Source organism: Mercenaria mercenaria, chromosome 9 (genome assembly GCF_021730395.1).
Source record: "Mercenaria mercenaria strain notata chromosome 9, MADL_Memer_1, whole genome shotgun sequence".
Taxonomy (NCBI): domain Eukaryota; kingdom Metazoa; phylum Mollusca; class Bivalvia; order Venerida; family Veneridae; genus Mercenaria; species Mercenaria mercenaria.
Window position 1 is genome coordinate 65,842,401 of NC_069369.1, and position 24,590 is coordinate 65,866,990.

Here is a 24,590-nt window from a genome sequence, read left to right on the forward strand (position 1 = left end):
TCCGTGCGAAGGCGCACAGGATATATCTCTTACGAGATAATATTTTCAAAATCCTTTCTACATTAGTTTCGAATTTCTTCCGAAAGGAAGAAGATACTTTTATCCAATTTCACCTAATTTTATATTCAATCCGGGCTTGAAAAGGTATTGGTCATCCCATCAGAGCAAATGAAATTTACTCTAAGAGAATTGTGTACGCCCTCTCACGCCCTCGCAAATGTAAAACGTCTTTTAAATTTGCACTGTCATCTAGGTAGATGAATTCTTTCTTATACACTGGCTGCAAATAAATGTGAAAAAGGGAAAAATCAAATATCAGTGTAAAGCATAACGGACATAAAAATTGGTAAGTTTCTGTTTATTTCCTACTTTTCTGTTATATTCTTATTCTTAATCTTATAGAAAAAGTAAAATCTATATTAATTCATAACTTCTTCGATAATTTCGAGCAATGAAGAACTTTTTATCACAAACTTACCTACTAGTTTAGTTTGATCAGTATTTAAATTTGCGGATATAAAAATTAGATGTAAAATCCGACTTTTAGCTATCAAGAATGTGCCTTAATTGTAGATTTATTTACTTATTTATTGGGGTTTTACGGCGCACCAACATAGTATAGGTTATATGGCGCCAAACAGGACTACAAATTTTAGTTTCACGTCTCATTTACATCGAAATAAAGCCTTAATTGTAGAACTATTTAACGGCGGCAATCACATTTAGTATTTGCAAAATGGAATTAAAAGGTCCACTATATAGCGTAAGATCTCTGTAAGAAGCGATTTTTATTATTTTTTTTTTTTTTTGTAATTACCCTCCCACCTGAATATGATTTATTTATAAATCATATCTATCTCGGCTTCGCTACTAAAATAGGCAAAAGGGAGGTAATACTAATTTTTTACAAACTTGCATTACTAATGAATTTCAGTTAAACATACAATTGTCAATATGAATTTCAGCTAAATGTACAATTGTCAATATGAATTTCAGCTATACATACAATTGTCAATATAATAGGGTTATTTTAATAGAAGCTCGATCTGGGATACTGTATTCGGCTCGAGTGTCGCGCCGAGTGTGATCCGACCTTGCAAAATCCACGAAAGCCGAATATCTAGCTTTTATTATATACTTCAACCTTTTTGTTTGTTGTGTGTGTGTGTGCGTGTGTGCGTGCGAGCGTGCGTGCGTGCGTGCATGTGTGTGTGATATCTATAGAACTGTGTCTGGCTATGCATATTAAATGAAAGTAGTCCGGCAAATACAATACAAAAGGTAAACAAGCTGTATTCTAGAATTTATAATAAAAACCTAATACACTTCTTAGTACATACATATCATTCCGTAGGTAAAGTTTATGCATCAAAATCTATTCTTATGATGAAATAACCATGGTAAGGGCATCAAATTTAAGAAATACCGCCATCTACCATGTATTAAGAGCTCAGTAGAAATGATCAGATGTTTATCCGCCCCCACCCCCACGCCCCGGTACATAGCCAAACTCTGATAACCACCTTCAAGGTTTAATCGGTCATTATGAGAACTTATGCAAATTTGATGCTTGTATGATTTCAGTGACTTCAAAGCCGTAGAAAGTGTGTTGGAATGGCACTTTTTAAATTAACAGTTGTTGCCGTACTTTTTAGTGCCGTCACTGCCAAAGGTACTACAGTATTTCTTTTTTATATTATCAATTATACACTAGCAATTATCTTAACATAGTAATCTCATTAAAAAACAAATTTTGAATTTCCCACAAATTGTCGACATTTTTTATGAGATGAAAGTCACACCGGCATAGATCGTCATAAGTCACGTGCTGACTTTTCAGTTTTAGGTGGTGGAGGACGACCCCAGATGTCCCTCCATCCTAGACCTTATTTCATGCACGGACATGTACTTGGTAGAACCACCGACCTTCCTTGAGGCAGCTGAATAACTTTCTCATAATTGTGCTGCGCCGTGATAAAACCAGCATAGTGCATTTGCGACCAGCATGGATCCAGACCAGCCTGCGCATCCACGCAGTCTGGTCAAGATCCATGCTGTTCGCTTTCAAAGCCTATTGCAATTAGAGAAACAATTAGCGAACAGCATGGTTCCTGACCAGACTGCGTGGATGCGCAGGCTGGTCTGGATTCATGCTGGTTGCAAATGCACTATGTTGGTTTTCTCATGGTGCGGCTCATACGAAGAATTCTATAACTCAATGGAGGTTCTGAACCTACAGCAATGAGTGGCAAGCGATTTGATGTAAGCGACCTTAACCGCTCGACCATGGGAGACTTACATTGACTTAAAATTGTAGAGTGTCTCGATTGTGTCATATTCGCTTAAACATTTGCAAAACTAAAAAACTTTAACTGATCGACGGCCTGGAATAAGGAAACGTTGAAATGAGGTTTATCAAATTCAGCATGTACATTTAATCTTGAAGCTACAGCATTGTTTTATTATTGTCCGACTTGCTAACCTACGCTCGTATGTTACTTTAATATCAAATATTTCTCATAAATATCAAATAATACCACGTTAGATATAGTAGACTGCAGATGGATTTTTCAGGTTATCTAAGAGTATGTTATTACTCCAACTGGGCACAATATCGTCCCGTGCCTGCAAAGATGACGCCAGACAAAATTGACCCAAAACTGTGCACCCATCTCATTTATGCTTTCGCCGAACTAGATTCCAATTCTGAGCTTAGCTTCACTGAATGGAATGATGGAGACATGTAAGTTTATAACAGGCTAAAATAATTTAATATCCATATAAAGGGAAAAAAATGACAAGATAATGTCTAAGGTTCATACTTCAATATTATCTTATTCATGTACTTTATGACACTGATAAATTAGTTTAATAAGTAATTTTACTGTAGAAATATTGTAGACTAAATTGCCTGAGACGCTGATACTCATTCCGATTTACACGGTGTTCTTATACTCATTCCGACATACATTGATACATATTCCAGCATATCTGGATATTCATTCGGCTATATGTTATTATTCATTCCGACATAATTATACCCATCTGCTGGTACTCATTCGGATATATGTTTATACTTTGGTACTCATTCGGATATATGTTGATAGTTTGGTACTCATTCGGATATATGTTGGTACTTATTCCGATATATGCTGGTACTCATTCGGACATGTGTTGATACTTTGATACTCATTCTGATATACACTGATATTCCAACATATGTTGACACCCATTCCAACATATGTTGATACTCGTTCCAACATATGTTGACACCCATTCCAACCTATGTTGACACTCATTCCAACATATGTCAACACTCGCTCCAACATATGTTGACACACGTTCCAACGTATGTTGACACTCATTCCAACATATGTTGACACTCATTCCAACATATGTTGATTCTCGTTCCAGTATATGTTGACACCCATTCCAACATATGTTGACACTCATTCCAACATATGTCAACACTCGCTCCAACATATGTTGACACTCATTCCAACAAAAGTGTTTTGGTATTGACAGATACCCAATTTATGAATATATAAAACACAACACGTGTTACTTGTACCGCATGTATTATCAGACTAAAGCTACTATATAACAGAGAAGTGCCAGCGAGGAAAAACATGGGAACCAGCCAAGGTTATTTCCAAACATAATAACGTAATAACAGGTCATATATAATACAAAGCCCTGAAGGTACAGAATACCGCAGGAACCTCAAATTAATAAACATATCACACCACAGCCCTTCCCACACTGACCCTGTTGAAAATTCCCCAATCAGAACCCAACAGCCTGTGCAATCTGCAACGCTTGAATATTCAACATGTAACACTAAGTTGATACTCTTTCAAACATATGTTGACACTCAATCCAACATATGTTGATACTCGTTCAAATATATGCTGATACTTGTCCAGATATAATGCTGATATTCATTCCAACACTTACGTCGATATATGTCGAAGATAATATGACTGCTTGAATGTATGTTTTCAGTTTATATAAATGTTTTTAATATATAGGGTTAAGGTATTTAGTGGTCTCAAGGCGAAGAACCCTGACCTTAAAACGCTTCTTGCTGTTGGTGGATACAATCAAGGCAGTACACCGTTCTCTGACATGGCAGCCAGTAGTTATAAGCGATCCAAGTTTGCTCGTACGGCTGTTGATTTCTTGAAGACTTGGGGTTTTGATGGACTCGATCTAAACTGGGAATTCCCCGGCGGAAAAGGGGGAAGAAAGAGGAAAGATAAGAAAAACTTTATTTCATTGATAAAGGTACGACAGTTCTGTTTGCTTTAAACATATTTCAGCGTAAGTCGTCGTTTAACATTATCAAGCTGGATAACCTAGAAAAAACAAAACGGACTCATGAAAAATTGGCAGTAAGCACACAGACCAATACATTTTAGGACCCTATGATAGGAAATATGTAAATTTATGGATGTGGGAAGTTCATTTAAATCTAATTTGCAGACATTTTTCTGTATGTGAAAGTCCCATCACTGACTCGTCATCGTCCCGGTTTGGTTAAGTAACATATTTTTTGTGTAATCTGTCATTGCAATAAACAAGTTCTATGACTAAAACTTGTTGCCCACTCTGCACATGTTTTTGTCTATGAGTTCATTATTTCAACATTTGTGGTGACAAGGATTTTGAATAGTCGAGCGTTGCTGTCCTCTGCCAGCTCTTGTTTCCTATATTCAGATTTTGCTTATTCAAAACTGGAGCTGAATCAAATTCCGCTTTGTAAAATGATCTTGATCCGAACAGTTATATTTATTATCACTTACTTTTCAATTAAATAGTTACCAAACAATGTCAGAAAACTAATATCAACAAGATAATAGTGACATGAATACTAAGTAGGTAATTTAGATGTGTGCGCAAGAACATTGATTTAGCTTAAAGGAGCATCGCAAATTATCTATGAAATAGTTACAAGTCAATCAGTTAGCTTTGCATTTAGGACAATATGTGATACAGGGAAGTTCGTGTGTATTTCGTAATGTGGTATAAGTAGTCTTTTTAAAAAGACCGGGCTTTGTTAAAAGTGTGATGGTAGTAATTTGCCGGATGTGCCCCCGCAGTCCATATCATAAAATAGTGCCATTCTCCCGCCTGGTAAAGTCCATTTTCAAGTCAGATATAAGCTTTATTAACGGTTAACTTTTAAGAGGAATGTCTCTAGAATTCAGCCGCGCCATGAGAAAACCAACATAGTGGCTTTGCGACCAGCATGGATCCAGACCAGCCTGCGCATCGGTCTGGTCAGGATCCATGCTGTTCGCTAACAGTTTCTCTAATTACTATAGGCTATGAAAGCGAACAGCATGGATCCTGACCAGACTGCGCGGATGCGCAGGCTGGTCTGGATCCATGCTGGTCGCAAACCCACTATATTGGTTTTCCCATGGCGCGGCTCACTGCTTTATATGCTCGATCTGCTAGGTAAAGAGAAAGTGGAAGTTAGAGTAAGTATTTTCTGATGTCTGCATGTGCAATATTTGCATTTTTATCACGTCTCAGTCACGAAACCATGGTTACCTTGCCATCTATTTACATTCAATGCAATATTTACAATATTTTATATATACAGGAGCTGAGAGAAGTGTTTGATTCCTCTAACTACAACAAACTTTTACTTACCGCTGCGTTGCCTGCCGGGAAAGTACAAATCGACACCGGCTATGACATAGCAAAAATGGCAAAGTATGTATAACTTTTATATATTCTATCACTGGCAGCATCTCTGTCCCTTTCATGAAATTTCAAAAGGTAACGACAGAGATTTCACTAAATGAACTGATTAAGTGTTTCGCTTATACATGTATAAAATTACGAGGTAAGGTTGGAGGAAACTGCATCTGGAAACTTGCTGTGATTCGAACTCGCTCCTGTCATCAGCTTTAAATTAATATCAGAAAATTTAAAATAAAAAAAAAATCATACTTAGGAGATTTATCATTTTTTTTAAATAAAAATGAAATAACACATGCTTTTGACAGTAAATTATTTCAAAATGAGAAATCTCTGTATTAACATTTTGAAATGAATTCTAAAACTAACAATAATTCTGACACAAACTAAACTTATTAAACGAGTTGATTTACTCATCATTCATTGTCCTTTTACTTTTCGTTTAGAAATCTGGATTTTGTCAGTCTTATGTCCTATGACTTTAATGGAGACTGGGACGATGTAGCGGGTCATAATAGTCCTTTATATCCGAGAGATTCTGAAACGGGAGATGACCGAAGGAAAAATGTTGTAAGTAAAAAAGCAGAGTACTGTATAAACTCCAAGTTTACTTGTTCTGTAACAAATATTTAGGGACAGTGATTTCGGCTAATGTCAGTTACATTTTTAAAAGCCTACAAAATATACAGTTTATTTCTTTTCAATTGTTGAGACATTCTCTGTAAAGATCAGTAAACTGCTAACTGTCTCAGACATTTTTTTAAACTGGTGGTATAGAACATACCATTATGGCTTAATATGGTAACGTTTCTGTGGTTACACTTTTGTGTAACTCTAAATAAAACACTGAAATTTTATCAGCCGCATTGTTACATGGCGATGCAAAGTTAACCCTATCATCTAGATTGTTTCTGAGGTTGTTTCCAGTTTGTCCACATACATTATGTATAAAGTTCTTAACTCTTTATCCTCTGTGATAATATTTCTCTTATCATTGCAGGACTGGGCAGCTACGTATTTCATAGAGAAAGGGATTCCGAAAGAAAAGTTAATAATAGGTTTACCTACTTATGGCCGCCACTATAAGCTCTCCGATAAGTCCAACTATAATATTAGCGCTCCTATCAAACGTGCTGGCACGAAAGGTCGTTATACAAAGGAACCAGGCTTTCTGACTTTTTACGAGGTGTGCCTTTAACCAACTCTTGTATCTTAGAATATTCTGTATAATAAATCTGGAATCGAGTCGTATTTGTTTAACATTTAGCTGAAAAGTATACAAAAATAGCCCGAAAAGTTTGCAATACTTCCATCTCATATGTTTAGATGGAGTAGATGTTTTAGAACATAGATATTTTTTTTCCAGTTTAACAAAAGAAAAAAGATTTTTCTGACTTCTAAAACAACTGCGACACATGTTTCACTTGAAGGGCTTTCTTTCACGTGTAATTCGTGGTGTGTGTCATACTTAAAGGCCCATTATGCCTCTTTTACAATGTGGCTATTTTTTTTGTTATAAACACAAAATAGTTATTTGTGAAATTCAAGTTTCGATAATTGTTTTCCCTAATACTTGTCTAAGGTTTAGATATTTTAACATCGTTTGAAGTTTCACTGAATCTTTTGTTTTTGATGCTCATATTGTGTAAGTTCATGTGCATTATTGAAAGTAGAGCTTTTCTAACTATGTAATAATACGTAACATCTATTTGCACAGCTGTTTCATCTGTGTTTAAAACCTAAAAGTCTTATGAAACTGTAACTATACAGTAACTGATACTCATAATAAACGACTAGGTGTGCAAGTTGTTAGGTGACGGCAAGAGAGTGTTTGAAACGACGCAGAAAGTCCCGTATCTGATACACATGGACCATTGGATAGGATACGACGATGAAGAGAGCTTTGAATTCAAGGTAATCTTTTGTCATCTTTAGATTCGAGGTAATCTTTTGTCATCTTTAGATTCCAGGCAATCTTTTGTCATCTTTAGTTTCAAGGCAATCTTTTGTCATCTTTGTCATCTTTAGATTCAAGTTAATCGTTTGTCATCTCTTTTGTCATCTTTAGATTCCAGGCAATCTTTTGTCATCTTTAGATTCAAGGCAATCTTTTGTCATCTTTGTCATCTTTAGATTCAAGGCAATCGTTTGTCATCTCTTTTGTCATCTTTAGATTCCAGGCAATCTTTTGTCATCTTTAGATTCAAGGCAATCTTTTGTCATCTTTAGATTCAAGGCAATCGTTTGTCATCTCTTTTGTCATCTTTAGATTCCAGGCAATCTTTTGTCATCTTTAGATTCAAGGCAATCTTTTGTCATGTTTGTCATCTTTAGATTCAAGGCAATCGTTTGTCATCTCTTTTGTCATCTTTAGATTCAAGGTAACCTTATAACATCTTTAACGTCAATGTAAACCGTGTATTCCCTTTATATTCAATGAAATTCTTGTTTCCCCTTAATTTCAATGTAAATCTTTTGCCCCATTTCTATGTATTGTAAATTTTGTGTCCTCTTGAAATTTAATGTAAATTACAGCAGGTATGAAACAATATACAGAACTCGTTTTAACCTACACATATACATGTACCTGTAACATTAACCTCCCCTGAATCATGATTTTAAGTGTTGTATTGTTTTCTTCCGTTTTATAGCTTACATATATAAAAAAGAAAGGATTTGGTGGAGCCGCGGTGTGGACTATTGATATGGATGACTTTGGTCAACTTTGTCCAGGTTCTAAAGAACGACCAGCGTTCCCTTTGATAAGCCTAATGGCGGGCATGTTAGGAGAGAATGCACAAGATGATATGCCAGAAGAATATGGGGGAGATACTGACGGAAATGAAGACCAACGGGGTATATTTTACTATTTGATTATATAAATGATCCAATCTATTGTGTTCTTGTATTCGTGCTTAGCGTCGTTTTTTTGAGTCATTTAAAGTGGACGGTGCGTCGTTCCATTTGTGGACACATAACATGATACCCAGCCCAGTCATATTATACTGATATGGACTAACCAGTCCTAGATCTTTTCTTTTAATAAGGAGCATAAAGCATCAAGCGAGGTAGCCACTACTAATTTGGCATTTTTCACACGTGACGGGGCATGGGAACAAACCCGCGACGCCCCAACCCCGCCCCCTTTCCCCGCACTCGACGCGGAGACCGTGCAACTTAGATATAGAGGCATCTAGGAATTTTAACTGTTGCAATGATACTCTCCAAACAAAAAAAACAAAGTATGACAATGATTATAAGAAAACTATCAAGTTTACACTATTAATCGGTCTAAGGTTTTTGGCAACCTCCACGCAGGAATATCGTCAAACAAACACTAATGTACCGGTAAGGAAAATGATTTATTACTCTTATCTATCTTAATGAATCGATAGAGCAAAAGCATGATATTTTGACAAGATACCACATGCTATTCAGTGTAGTCATAAATTATGAGGTGTTTAACTATGTATTAATATTTTGAAACAGACACATAATAGTTTCCTATTGCTTTAGGTGGCAGTAGGTTAAGGTCAGACTGAAAATAGTTTCCAAACAATTACTAAAGAATGCTGTTATGAATGCCTGTGATCAGCAGATGATCCAAAGACTTGTTGCTTTTGGGGTCAGTAGGTCAAAGATCAAAATGATATGGAGACTGAAAACGCTTTTCAGATCAGTGATTGTAGAAATTGTAGGTCTACAAAAGCCAAATTTCATAGGTTGATTGTGTGTGGTCAGTAGATGACGGCTTTTGTATCGAGGGATCAGTGTTGTTGTTTTTTTTCATTGGGTTTAACGCCGCACCGACATAAGTATAGGTCATATGGCCACTTTCCAGCATTGATGGTGGAGGAAGACCCCAGGTGACCCTCCATGCATTATTTCATCACGAGCTGGCACCTGTGTATAACCACCGACCCTCCGTAAGCCAGCTGGATGGCTTCCTCACATGAAGGATTCAACGCCCCGAGTGAGGCTCCAACCCATATCGGTGAGGATCAAGAGATTTGATGCCAGCTACCTTAACCACTCGGCCACGGAGGCCCCTTGTGGGATCAGTGGGCCAAGGACACATACAGAACACTTCTATCTAGAATTGTCAAATTTCATGGGAAGTTGACTGTGAACAGTAAATGATTTTTCATATTTTAGGGGTCAGTAGGTCAAAGGTCCATAGTGACACAGAGAGTGAAAACGGTTTCCATTCAGTAACTGTAAAATCCTTTGGCATAAGATTGTCAAATTTCGTACCATGACTGTCAAATCAGTAGATGATCCCTATGGTTTTGAGCGCCAGTAGGTCAAAAGTCAAGGTCAACGTCACCTTTAGACTGAATTATTTACTGGAGATCTGCTGGGTCTGCAGCAGTCAAACTTCACATGATGACTGAGTGGTCACTAAATGTGGGATCAGTAGTTCTAAGGTCAAGGTAATGGCGACATGGAAACTAAAAAATATTTTTTGTCAATTGACACAGAATGTTTATGCCTTAGGCCATTAAATTTCATAACCTTATTGGTCAGGGGTCATTTGGTCACAGTTTAACCTTTAGCCTGCTAGCGGCAAGTAATTTTGCCTTTGTGACCAGTGCAGACCAAGATCTGCCTGCACATCCGTGCAGTCTGATCATGTCTGCACTGTTCGCTATTCAATCAGTAAATTTTCAGTGAACACCCCTTTAAATAATAAGAGGTACTGCCAAAATTGAATGATATATAGACAAATCCATTTTAGAAATATTGCAGGGTAAAGGTTAATGCCATAACATACTTGGGACTGAAAATAACACATCAAGTTAGTGGAGTTTAACAGCTCTTCTTCATAGATAAGCTGAAAAAATAAAGGACCTATATTCTCCCTGTATTCAGACTACTTATATTTGCCTATATAAGCAATGTTTTTTCTCTCTTCAGGCATCAACAATCCTTCAAGTCAACGTTGTGAATATGCGAAGAATAATAACTGTTCGGCTGAAAGAAGGGAAATGTCAAACTCGAAAACGCCAAATGTTCGCACACTTCTGGATAAACTTAAGATTAGAATGTCTGAATTAGATTTGCCATACGATACAGACACCGACTCTTCCGAAACAGACTTGTGGCACTTTGAAAACTCGGAAAGGGATATGTTAGACCTAGAACAAACCGATCAATACTTGGAAAACCCGGATAGAGACTTGTCGGATCGGGACAGCCAAGAATTGCTCGACATGGACAGTTCATACTATGATCCACAAGACTTGGACAGTAGAGATTTGGATTCATCAGAAGAAGATTATATCTTTTAACTAGACATTTATGATTATTGTCAACATAAATTTTCCACATGTATAATGTAAACATAATGAATTTGATATTGATGAAAAAGTTGGATTGGATAACCACAATAATTTGCCTGCTGATTGAAAAGACAACAGAAACAGGCTTGTAACACATTTGAATGCTGCATTGCTTGAAAATTCCGTGTGTTTTAAATTTTAATAGACATTACAATATTCAGTCATATGTGAATAAAAATAACGTTTTACATAAAATGTAACCCAGAGGTAAATTGGTCCACTTATACTTTAGCTCATATTGTTTCAAAACCTTAAACTGTCATGCAAAAACAATGGATAATATCTTGGTTGATGCAAATTCTATACAGGATATTGAACAACGAACCTGTACTAATAAACTGATATTGCCCACAAGAGAAGAAAAAAACTATCAAAATGTTAAACAACACCAATAAGCTAGTTATCATTATAATATCAATATATGAGCTGCGCCATGAGAAAACCAACATAGTGGCTTTGCGACCAGCAAGTATCCAGACCAGCCTGCGCATCCGCGCAGCCTGGTCAGGATCCATGCTGTTCGCTAACGGTTTCTCTAATTGTAATAGGCTTTGAAAGCGAACAGCATGGATTCTGACCAGACTGCGCGGATGCGCAGGCTGGTCTGGATCCTTGCTGGTCGCATACCCACTAAGTTGGTTTTCTCATGGCACGGCTCATGTAATTATTTACTCTAGAATCATATTTTTGCAATAAAGTCACAGTTCACTACTGGAATGCTTTTATTGTATCATTCTGTACAAACAACACATATTATAGAGAACATAATGGCTGGGCCCGAACTCTTTGTCAGAACGAGTTTAAATACTTCATTTCTTGAAGAAAAATATCTGTTTATAATACTGACCACGAATCGAGACCCAGTCCTATATAAAGTATACCAAACAATATGAGCACACTCACACATGCATGTAGCATGCATTACTATGTGATAGAATGGTTTACTGACATACAGAGAAAAACCATTTGGTAACAGAGGTAACTCTACGTAATACTAGTCTTATCACAGTCTTTTTACTTATCACATTGTGATTCAACCAAACTAACTTCTATATAATTTGTTATCTTCACAACTGCTTAGATTTATCGGATTTTTTTCAGTCCCTCATACGTCATCTTTTGAAGGATTTTGTTTTTGGCACAGCCTGGTGCGTTCCACGTGAATTTTTCCTTTCCTGTTCTTCCATCATTTTAGCAATGTATCTCTGTTGTTTCTTTTCAATTTCTGCTTCAGTTAATTCTTTCTTGTATAAATTTTGCTGTTCTTGTAACTTCTTTTCAAGAGTTTTAATTTCAGAGTTTTTGGAAGATAGTATGTCCTCTTGTAGCTCACACTGTCGTGAAATTTCTGAAAAGAAAAGCAAACTCTTTCTCTAAGTAAATTTCAGTCTTTGTAAGATAAAAGATATTTTAAAAGATACTGTAAAAAAAATAATTTCGACTTATTTTTGAATGGATTGTTATAAAATCAACATTTCCATGGAAAAGACTTTTTTTGAAATTTCAAAAACATTTTTAAAAAATTGTTTGTCATACCTTTGCACAGGGAAATACATTTTAGCCATGAAATTGACATTAAAACAATATCTTTAAAATTCATGAAGATCCTATCCCTCGGAGAACTCTAGAATGCTGTGTAGCTTATACTTAAATATTGCATAACAATGGTGCAGTTCACAATAAAACCTGTCATGGATCGATCAGTAGGCTTATAAGAGAACTGTTTCAGCTTATTTGAAAATCTCTCATTTCAAATCAGCTTCCTAGAAAAAAGGAAGTTATTGGGTCATATAAGGAGACAAAGTCATGACCCAAGACAAATTCACAGTACATGTGTATTATCAAACTCTGACAGAATAACTCATTTTAAACACTATTTAAAGGTATTTTTTATTGGGTTTAATGTTGCACCAACATAATCATAGGTCAAAAAGCCACTTTCCAGCTTTGATGGTGGATGAAGACACCAGGTGCCTGAGTGTATTATTTCATAAGCCAGCTAGATGGCTTCCCTACACTAAGAATTCAATGCCCCGAGTGAGGCTCAAACTAACATTGGTGAAAGGCAAGCATTTCAAAGTCAGCAATCTTGACCACTCGGCCTTGTAGGCCTTTGTTTAAAGGTAGGAGTGTTCAAACCTACCTGAGCACTTGGACTGTAATTTCATGGATTTTGCAGTTTCTTGCATCGTCTTACTTTTCAGGGCACCTTTCCTGTAAAACAGGATGACTAAATTTAAGCAAACATATAGAACTTGATTAGAATACATACTGTAAATTTGTAAAATAAACAAATGGTACTGCTACAAGTGTTATCATTCCTGTACACTTCACTGCCTCTTAATGACATCTGTCTTTGTATACAGCTTAAACAAATTCCCGACATCAGTTTTAGAATTATATCCTGACAACTGATTTAAGACAGGGAGTTAATTCAAAAAGTAAGTGGTTCGTATAGTTTCCCCTAATGCCCTCTATGTTTGTATGCAGTTCAAGAGAATTCTCTTTGGCACTTTTAAAGAAATGGCCAGGACAACTTAATTTAATAATGGGAGAGAATTCAAAAAGTAAGCACAGTAGAATTATGGTTCTTGTACAATGCACATCCTAACAATGTAAATTGAGCTGTGCCATGAGAAAACCAACATAGTGCATTTGCGAACAGCATGGATCCAGACCAGCCTGCGCATCCGTGCAGTCTGGTCAGGATCCATGCTGTTTGCTAATGGTTTCTCTAATTGCAATTGGCTTTGAAAGCAAACAGCATGGATCCTGACCAGACTGCGCGGATGATCAGGCTGGTCTGGATCTATGCTGGTCGCAAATGCACTATGCTGGTTTTCCCATGGCGCAGCTCAATTAATTGTTCTTTATGTCCACTATCTGTGTATGCAGTTTGTACAGATTTCCTTCAGTACCTTTATAAAGGGAGATCATTAAAAAAAGAAAGACAGAGTTATGGTTCCTGTACACTTTCCCTAAATGCCTATTACCTTTGTACGCAGTCTGAATACATTCCCTTCATAACTGTAAAATTATGGCCAAGACAATTAAATTCATAAAGGAGACTATTCAAAAAGTAAGCATACAGTTAGGTTCCTTGCAAAATAATAGCTCAATTAACTTTTCAATTCTTTGGCAATAGCTTACAGCAGCAGATGTTTGAATGGTTCGAGAGCAACAAAATATTGGGTCTGAATAAAAACCAATTAAAATTTGGCTTACGTTTTCTCATGTTCAATCTTCTGTTGCTGTAATTGGTCTTGCAGATTATTCATTTCTGTCATAGCTTGCTCCAGTTTGTCCACAACTTCATTCAACTTCAGCCTTGTCTGTGCATGTTCAACTTTCTCCTCCTGACAAAAAAGATAAAACATGAACTTAAACAAAAGTGGCAAACTGTCACAAAATATGCCAGTCACAGCAAATTATTATTTTTTACTAAAAAGGCTCTACTTATTGAGCAGACTATCAATTTTGGCTATTTCAAGAGCCAAAACACTAGAGCAACAAACACCTGCTTGGCCAAGAAAAATTGCCTTAAGCATTCTTAATGCACATTGGATAAGAACTGCTCAAGTTAGTTAGGACAGACATGGTCAAATTTTGCAATTTTACGTACTTCAAGGGCCAATACTTCACAGTGGCTTGGAGACTCTCAGTCCTTATACAGTAGAAAATATTCCTGCAAAATATTGACAAAATACGCCCAGTACAATACGGTGGGAGTAGATGTGTTCCAAACGTCTCCGAGTATCTGGCTAGTTATCGGACTTGTCTGAGATATTAAGTCCATAAACATATTGACCAAGTTTGTGCTTTATATACAAGTTTGGTGAACACTGGATAAGAACTACACAAGTTTGTGAGTGGACACTGTCAATTTTTTCCATTTCAGTAATTAAAGGGCTGTAACTCCAGAACCACTGGAACAATCGGGTTGGTTATGGACTGTTCCAAAGATATGCTCATATCCATTGTGACTTTGGTTAACATGGGATATAAACTGCTCAAGATAGAAAAAAAAGACACACAATTTTTACCATTTTGAGTAATCAAGGACCAAAACTCCAGACATACTCGGAAGGATCCGGTTGGTTATCAAACTCAGCCTAGATATTATGCCCATAAACACTGTGACTGAGTTTGGTGAACACCGGAAAAAAACTCCTCAAGTTAGAGAGGAGACTAATTCTGCCACCACAACTGATCCCATAATATATCCTGTTTCATTGTGGTATAAAAATAGATGCATAAACATGTTATTAAATACCGTATATACTCGCGTATAAGGCGCCCTCGCTTATAAGACGCATCCTGATATTGGACTATCGATCGGGGAGGTTTTGCACTGACCCTCGTATAAGACGCAGTCATATTTTTATACAAACTACATCAGAAATTTGTAGAGATGCATTATTTTCCCCAACATTCTATGATTTGCAATAGAAAATAGCAGAAAATGGACAATTTTATTGTAAAAATGCAGAATTTAAATGAATTAGTAACAGCGGAAAAAGGTTAAAGAAAGGCCGAAATTTTGACAATATTCGCCGATTTTATTTTTAAAAGAACTTGCAGACTTGTTTTATATTATGTTAAATAAAATAAATTATTTTAAAATCAATGTCGTGTGTAAAAATGCAATGTAGTAACTTCAAAACGGCGTCTAGAAAACAGCGGAAAGTTGACGATTTTCGCCGATTTTATTTTTGAAGAAACTTGAAAATCTGTTTCATAATATGTAGAATAAAATAAAGTATTCTAAAATCCACTTTCATTGGTAATAATATGCACAAAATATCTCCGAAACGGGAGAAATTACGTCTAGAAATGTGACGATATTCGCCCATTTTACTCATAATGCTTAGAAACGCTGAATGTTTGGCCATGTTTCCATAACAGTAACACAGAATGTTTAGGAAAATAATGTATTTCTTGCAATTATTCAAGGATACGCAATTTTTAAATTGCTTTCAAAGGATCTCCAATACATGTTTAGGATTTTTCATTCAAGCATGCGCTGCATACAATGAGAAAATTAATGAGGATAAAATATCCTCACCAATTTTCCCAAAGTAATTAACGCAAGTTCAAAAAAGCAAACAAACAAACAAAGCATATTACATATTTTAATTTTATGTGACATACAGTAACTAATAATGCATTAATTTATCACATATTTCAAACACAAAAAAAACCTGACAATAACGTATCGATTGATTACTGATAAGATAGCAAAAAAGGTGGCGAGATTAGGATACATGTACTTTTATGGCAGTAAATCTGACACATTTGTCAATCAAATATGGATATGCCCACTTTGAAATGTTATCCAATCATATTCCAGTTCCGAGTAGCTAGACATCCCTACTGTACCTTCATTTGACTAGAGGGCAGAATTAAAATAATTGCAGCCGACTATTCTATGAAGCCGCCAATTAACATCAATCAGTGTTTATGATACATCTATTTCTATACATGTGTTTATTTAACAGTTTGCACCTTCAGATGATTTATAATGGGTGCGTTTTAACAGTTTACACTTGCAACAATTATAGGTACCGTATCATATGCAATTGGGGATAATTAACTTTTAATAACTCTCTGTTTGCGGGCGGTGAAAAAGTATTTTCTTTGCTCAATTATATCAGTCATTTCCAATTTAAGTAAAGCTAATTCGTCAGATTTTCTGAAAGAATTTTTGATTTTAAAAGAAAAAAAATACATTTGTAAATAAAAAATACTTCAGATATTAAACTACCAAATTGTAAAGTAAGTAAATAATAGATCGTTATTGAGGACCGAAACACGGCGCTTGTCCGTTTAGATTTTAATACCGATATGCAATGGCTGACGAAAAACGTAAGTAGCGGGTTGCAGACTCGGAAAAAAATACATTTATAAATAAAATATACTTTTGATATTAATCTATCAAATCGTAAAATAGGTAAATAATAAATCTTTATAGCGGACCGAAATACGGTACGTGTCCGTAGTTTTTAGCACTGCTATGCGCAATGGCTGCCGAAAAACGAAAGTACATGTCTGCAGACGCGGAAATGAGATGTCCTGAGCTGTAAACTCGGGACTTTTTTTAAATTTTCACTTAATTTTCTTGTAGTATGCGCTTATAAGACGCATACCCTTCTAGGAAACGAAGATATGATCCCCAAAACTGCGTCTTATACGCGAATATAGACGGTACAGTGGAACTTCTAAATACCAGAGCTTCCAAAAACAAGAAACATTCTCTGACAACTTTCTTGTTCCCAATTTTTCTCCTGTTTTGTATATAGACCATACTACTAAATACCTGAACTTCCAAAGTCTGAACACTGGACAATATTTTCAAAATATTTGAATTATTTCAATACAATGTCACTTCAAAGAAACCACAGGACACTAACAAGTATATATAAATTTGTCAGAATACAAATCTATGTCTTCGGGAAAATTTCATGCATGCATGTATGTGAATCATACAAAGTAACTAGTCTAGTTACTTACCTCAAGTTGTTTAACTGCAAGCTCATAATGCTCTCTAGGAACATAATCACTTCTCAAACTCTCCTGAAAAAGAAAGACAACTTGTTTATGAATTCAGTGAAAGCATCACTTGTCAAAAGTGCAATTTAAATTTCAGCAAAAATTGTTATCTGTGCACAAAAAATGCTTTTTTATGTCAATTAGGCGTACAAAAAAAATTGTTTGTTTCCGGTATCCCGACCTACCCTAAATTTTTGGCCCGACCCTAAATGTTTTTATGGCCTTGGAGAATATTTTTTTCAAGTTTATAATAAAAAGGTGCAAAACTGCACTTTTTCTGCTTTAAACATGGCCAGTGATGTCAGAAATCAACTTACTGATGCTCTAAAGACATAACCCCCTTTTTTGCATTCATTTTTTGACTAAAAAATAATTTCCAAAAAGTCTCCCTAAATAAAAATAAAAAAAAAAAAATCTGCCCTACCAACACTAATTTTTTTGAGCATGTTACCGGAAACAAAGAATTTTTTTTTAGGCCTTATTTATCCAGTGACAAATTATGTTTGGAAAAAAAGACAGTTAATAATTTCTGGCATGTCAGTATGTGTTTGCTGATGTTTTCACAGTTGCTCGATAAATTTTTTAGAAGGATTAGTTGAATGAATATGATATTAGTAATTTAACCCTGACTGACTGACTCTGCCTTTGTGACCAGTTTAGATCATGATCAGCCTGCACATTTGTGCAGTCTGATCATGATCTGCACGGTTCGCTATTCAGTCAGTATTTTTTTCGTAAGCACCCCTTTTCACAGCTAGTGGTACTGTCAAAACTGGAAGACAGACATGTTCATTACAGAAATACAGCATAGGAAGGGTTAAGTGGAATCCTTAGCATTAAGGGAGGGAGCCTTCTTATCCTCTATCCGACTTGTCCCTTTTCCTCATTTTTCTATGCACTAATTAGTCATACTCTTCATAAAACTCTTAACACTTCATGCCAGGTGATGAAGCTGATATATATATATATATATAGTAGAGAGAATTTATACGAACTAAATCACCACCACAATATACCAGACCAATTACGACAAAGCGCCTAGCAGTACAAACGAACTCGCACATGCCACAGCAAGTGCACTAACCCAATAAGATTAGTTTCGGTGCAGCTTTATATACGAGCCCGAATTGTACTACACATTCGTACTGGTTCAATATTTGCATATATATACTCAAATCTCTGTTTTCATGTCTCACAAATCAGTAATGACATTTTAGTCTTTTTAACTGATTGGGACCAGAGAAGCTATATTTTCTCTCTCTGAAAGTTAACTGGATCTCGAGGATACATTGATATATATATATATATATATATATATATATATATATATATATATATATATATATATATATATATATATACATGTTTTATACTCTACATGTGTAAAAATTGGAAAAATTTGAAAATATGTGAAAATATTTGGCATGTGATTGTTTGAAAAAGTAGGATTTACAGCCTCACATTTATCAGATGATGCAATTGTTTTCCTCTAATAAATACTGCCTAATACTTGCTCATGTGTAATTACTAGCATACAGAAGTTCTGCTTCAATATGGAAAAAAAACAAACACCAATGGCTGTATGTAAAAGACTGCTTATTCTAAAACAAGTTTCTATCTTTAAATAGTGTAAGCAGGTCAAACTTCCCCCATGCACAGTCTATCAAAATAACTCAAAAGACTAGAGCTATCACTAAAGGTGATGAATGTATCCCCCGCATGCACTGACACAGTACATTGCAATTTGACGCACACAAGATTGCATAATTATGTGGACTGTATGTATGTAGACTGTATGTATAAAGTATAGTAACAAAAAACAAAGTCCCATAACTACGCAGAATATTTATCTAAAAGAACGTAACATGCACCATGCACAACTAGGGTTGGTACTGATCACTTGTGTGAAGTTTCATTAAATTCTGTGCAAGGGTTCGGAAGATTAGGTGCGCGCAAGATTGCATATGCAGACTGTATGTACATAGTATGTTAACAAGAAACAAAGTCCCATAACTCTGCAATTTTTGTTGTTGAAAGAACCTAACATGTCAGAATGCACAACTACTGTTGTTACTGATCACTTGTGTAAAGTTTCATTAAATTGTGTCAAGGGGATGAGGAGAGATGGTGCGCACAAGATTGTGTCTATGTATATAGTATAGTAACAAAAAACAAAGTCCCGTAACTGCAATTTTTTTTTCTGAAAGAACCTAACAAGCCCCATGCACAACTGCTGTTGTTACTGATCACTTGTGTGAAGTTTCATTAAATTGTGTCAAGGGGATGAGGAGAGATGGTGCGAACAAAATTGTGTCTATGTATATAGTATAGTAACAAACAAGCGGGCCATGATGGCCCTATATCGCTCACCTGTTATCATTGCACTTGAGGACAAGAAGGTCCTCAGAAAAAATATCCAAAGGACAGGAACAACAAAGGGAAGAAATTAAACCAAAAAAATAAAATTCTTACAAGGTACATTTATGTCAAAATACACCTTAAACTTGGTGGTACCATCCATGTTGTACCACAGAAAAGTGGTCTCGGTTTTTCCCTACGGCCAATAATAAAAAAGTTACTAAAAATAAGCTATTTATAGTAATGTAAAAGGGAAGTAATTAAAAAAAATGACTGTAAGTTAACGAAAGAAGGATCTACCAAATAAATCTGTTAACATAAATGAAATTTCAGATCAGTATCTTCATTAGTTACGGAGATATACCCATTTTAATTTGAAATAAAGGGAGGTAATTTGACATAAAATCAGTCCATAGTTATCTACCCTCATTGGCTCAGTCCAACTAATCACAATAATGAAATTTCAAATAAGTCCTAGCCTATAAGTACTTACTGATATAAATCCATTTTGATTACAATCAGGGGAGGTAATCAGATATAAAATAACTCTGGAACCTACAAATGGATCTGATTTGTCATGGAATCCAAGATTTATTGTTGTTGAAGGTATTTTGGAAGTTTGTATCAAATAAAACCATAAATGAAGTCTCTATATGGCTGCAAAAACCAAAATAGCCAATTTTGGACCTTTAAGGGGCCATAACTCTGGAACCCATGAAGGAATCTGGCCAGTTCAAGAAAGGAACCAAGATCTTGTGGTGATACAAGTTTTGTGCAAGTTTGGTTAAAATCAAATCATAAATGAAGCTGTTATTGTGCAGACAAGGTCAAAATAGCTAATTCTGGCCTTTTCAGGGGCCATAACTCTGGAATCCATTAGGTGATCTGGCCGGTTCAAGAAAGGAACCGAGATCTTATGGTGACACAAGTTTTGTGCAAGTTTGATAAAATTCAAATCATAAATGAAGCTGCTATTGCGCAGACAAGGTCAAAATAGCTAATTCTGGCCCTTTCAGGGGCCAAAACTCTGGAATCCATTAGGGGATCTGGCCGGTTCAAGAAAGGAATCGAGATCTTATGGTGACACAAGTTGTGTGCAAGTTTGGCTAAAATAAATTCATAAATGAAGCTGCTATTGTGCAGACAAGGTCAAAATAGCTAATTCTGGCCCTTTCAGGGGCCGTAACTCTGGAACCCATGACGGAATCTGACCAGTTCAAGAAAGGAACCGAGATCTTATGGTGATACAAGTTATGTGCCAGTTTGGTAAAAATCAAATTATAAATAAAGCTGCTATTGTGCAGACAAGGTCAAAATAGCTAATTTTGGCCCTTTCAGGGGCCGTAACTCTGGAACCTGTAATGGGATCTGGCCAGTTCAAGAAAGCAACCGAGATCTTATGGTGATACAAGTTGTGTGCAAGTTTGGTTAAAATAAAATCATAAATGAAACCACTATCGTGCAGACAAGAAATTGTTGACGCACGAGACGGACGGACGGACTGACGACGGACGAAGGGTGATCACAAAAGCTCACCTTGTCACTATGTGACAGGTGAGCTAAAAACAAAGTCCCGTAACTCTGCAATTTTTTTTCTGAAAGAACCTAACATGCCCCTTGCACAACTACTGTTGTTACTGATCACTTGTGTGAAGTTTCATTAAATTGTGTCAAGGGGATGAGGAGAGATGGTGAGCACAAGATTGTGTCTACGGACAGACAGAAGGACAGACAGACAGACAGACAACCTGAAACCAGTATACCCCCCTTAAAACTTTGTTGTCGGGGGGTACAAAAATCAGTAACTTTTACTTGTACAGGCCCAATCAAATGACAGAAATGCTTAAACAAAGATTTTACAAGTTTATCATAATGTGTGATAATAATACCTTATCATTCTGATAAAAGGAAAGAGCAAACTAGATTTACCTGCAGTGAACTCAGCTCTGTTTCATATTGGTCTTTAGGCACATAGTTATCTCTTATTGTTTCATTGTTCACTGATACCTGAAAAGAACAGAATTTTTATCTTTCAAAGGGGAATAACACTTGTTCAATACAAATGTATATAGAAAATGTACTTCTCAAGAAATGCTTACACCTGTTGTTAAGATCCTGAATTAACAATTCAAAAACTGTTATATCAAGACTTTTGTAACTATGTATCCAAATGCTGAGCTGGTAGGAAGATTTTACTAATTACTCATAGGGTTAAAGTAAAGAGTATATATTCACAAATTTCAAGGAGTTTTATTACTCCTCTCCTTGTGAGTTAAGTGCAGTGTTCACAAACTGCAGGAAGTTGTAAGTACTGTAGTTTCGAGTATTTCCAAAAGCTTTAATTACCAAGAACTGTGTATTGCTGGAAGCACAATGTCTTCTTTCACTTTGCACTGTTTTTTCTCAGTGGATATATAGCAATGTGAAGTGCTTTCTGCTTTACCAGCATAAAACTCTTTTTCCCAATTCTTGACTTGGTGCAGGATGCCATATTGGTAATAATCAAAGAACTGAGTTTACTGTCGTCTTTTTCTTCTCCTTATTTTCAAATATAGTATTTTTAACATAACATGTTCCTATTGTTTTTAATGATCTATAACCCCCAGTTTGAAAAATAATTGCCCACAGTGGAGAGCGAACTTGTGGCCCTATCAAAAAAGTGTAGCATTTCAAACCAGCACCTTAGACTTCTCAACCGTCCAGGAAGTTAGTCTGCTTCAAATGTGTCAGGGTATTTTCTTATACCCATATATTATGATATCATCTGGTTCCTGGCTCTGTTGGTAATTTGACTGTGCCACACCCAACCAAGCTGGGATATATATTCTTGTATTCCTAGGACAATTAAATTATGTTAAAACGCTACATTTCTTTAATCAATTAATGTTTTAGTTGTCTTAATGTGGGTGGGGTCTGGTGCCTTTGCCTGATTTTATTTTCATAAAAAAACTTCAAAATAAGAGCTGCTTTTGCAACAGTGATCATATTTTTCTCCTAAAGTCCAACTAATTTGACACGATCCTAGGAAATATTGAGATAATTTTTTCATATGGACAATATCCCCACTCGCGTCAAACACTCGAAAGACCAAAATAGTTGAAGCAATTTCCGATGAATTTAAATTTTCATCGCTGCCGTCGCTTTACATGCTATAGGTTTTAAATGCCAATTATTTCAAGAATCGGATAAAAATTCAAATAAAACTTACATGTATTGAATGGGATTCAATTTCACATTAATCTATGTAAAAATTATCAAATAATATCCAAAATTACGAATTTTCTGGAGATTTAAACCTTTGTATGTACTGTACACATTGTGCCAACCAATGTTTACCATGTGTTTACACGCCATATAAAACCAATAACTTTAAATGACTGTGTATTGTGATTTATCTTCCATTATTTTGGTCCTTCAAAGTTTTGACGTTTAGATTGCCAGTCACAAATATAAAACAATCTGAACATCCAATTATTTTGACTAGGGGTTTGGGGTGGGAGGGGGGGTCTTGCCCTTCTACAGTGTCTTGCTTTACAACTTGGAAAGAGCAAATCGATGCAAGAGCATATTTTCCAAAGGTTCGAATCAATCAGAACGCTAGGAATTATGAGAAAGAGTGAGAAAGAGGTATATCGTGTTTGTTAACAGGCGGCTATGCAAGTTTTGACAAGCAATTCTGCTGAAATACTTATTTTTGAACGCCGTATTATTGTGAATTAATTACATCTTGTTCCAGTCTTGCAACTCGGGCCTTCTGAATTGCAATCAAGTCTTGAAGTTGTTTCTGAACAATAATATGAGATGGAATTTGTTCATATTCTGTAGAATCGTCTTCGGAATCCGCCATATTTGTTTACTACCAAGGGAAGTAACTTTGACAAAACTTACCGTTATTCTCCGTTACGTGCCGTGTCATAACTAGTACGGAAATTGTCTTTCACTTTTTTTGCTGATAAAAAAGTGAAAGAACATGTTGGTTATGTTTGAAGGAAGAATGATATTTTCATTCATACAAGCACACTGTTAAATCAGTTAAAAATAGGGGCCTACCACAAGTAGTAGTGAGTGGAGTAGCAAAGACAAATTATGTAACGTAATAGTCGTTTTAACTCGACTGTGACAGGGACATAAATAGATACATTATTCCTGACTGTGATGAAAGTTGCAGCAAACTTAGTAAAGGGTCACCCAAGAAAAACAATTTCAACTAATATATACAATATTCTAAATCCAGACAAGCAGTTTCTGGCGAGAAGATTTTTCAAGTTTCCACTATAATCATATAATTACTGTGTTTGCCTTGTTTATAAAGAATCAGAAAAGAATGAATAATCAGCTTCATAAATGATCATCAAGTGAAAACTATTTTGGAATCAAACCAGCAGTTTCTGAAAAGAAGAGTGTTTAATGTTCAACATTATTTATAGAGGAAAAAGTGACCACATACTGTGGCCATGTTTTTTCATAAATCAGACTGATTTAAACAAACTCCGTAAAGTGTCAACCCAGGGATATTGAGCATTTTTTTCCTTAATCGGGCAAACAGTTTCTGACAGGAAGAGATTTAAAGTTTCCGCCATATACATGATGGGAAAAAGTAACCACGCTCCATTGCGGCCATGTCTTTTA

General features: G+C 35.8%; 2 protein-coding genes across 2 annotated transcripts; one reads left to right on the forward strand and one right to left on the reverse strand.

Annotated features, from left to right (window-relative positions):
• The first annotated feature begins 226 nt into the window (after window positions 1-226).
• Window positions 227-11,280, forward strand: LOC123547351 (chitinase-3-like protein 1). The gene is made up of 10 exons (XM_045334376.2): window positions 227-346; window positions 1,585-1,672; window positions 2,575-2,743; window positions 4,032-4,287; window positions 5,612-5,724; window positions 6,159-6,282; window positions 6,713-6,898; window positions 7,510-7,626; window positions 8,364-8,568; window positions 10,630-11,280. Exons 2-10 carry the CDS (start codon window positions 1,615-1,617, stop codon window positions 11,001-11,003), a joined length of 1,602 nt encoding a protein of 533 aa, XP_045190311.2. The 5' UTR covers window positions 227-346; window positions 1,585-1,614; the 3' UTR covers window positions 11,004-11,280.
• A 769-nt stretch (window positions 11,281-12,049) lies between these two features.
• LOC123547352 (spermatogenesis-associated protein 24-like) lies at window positions 12,050-23,821 on the reverse strand. Its single transcript, XM_045334377.2, has 6 exons — window positions 23,686-23,821; window positions 21,891-21,968; window positions 17,565-17,627; window positions 14,280-14,410; window positions 13,198-13,268; window positions 12,050-12,402 (listed from the first exon to the last, which is right to left on the reverse strand). The coding sequence occupies exons 1-6, from the start codon at window positions 23,806-23,808 to the stop codon at window positions 12,167-12,169; spliced, it is 702 nt and encodes a 233-aa protein (XP_045190312.2). The 5' UTR covers window positions 23,809-23,821; the 3' UTR covers window positions 12,050-12,166.
• Window positions 23,822-24,590: the final 769 nt, after the last annotated feature.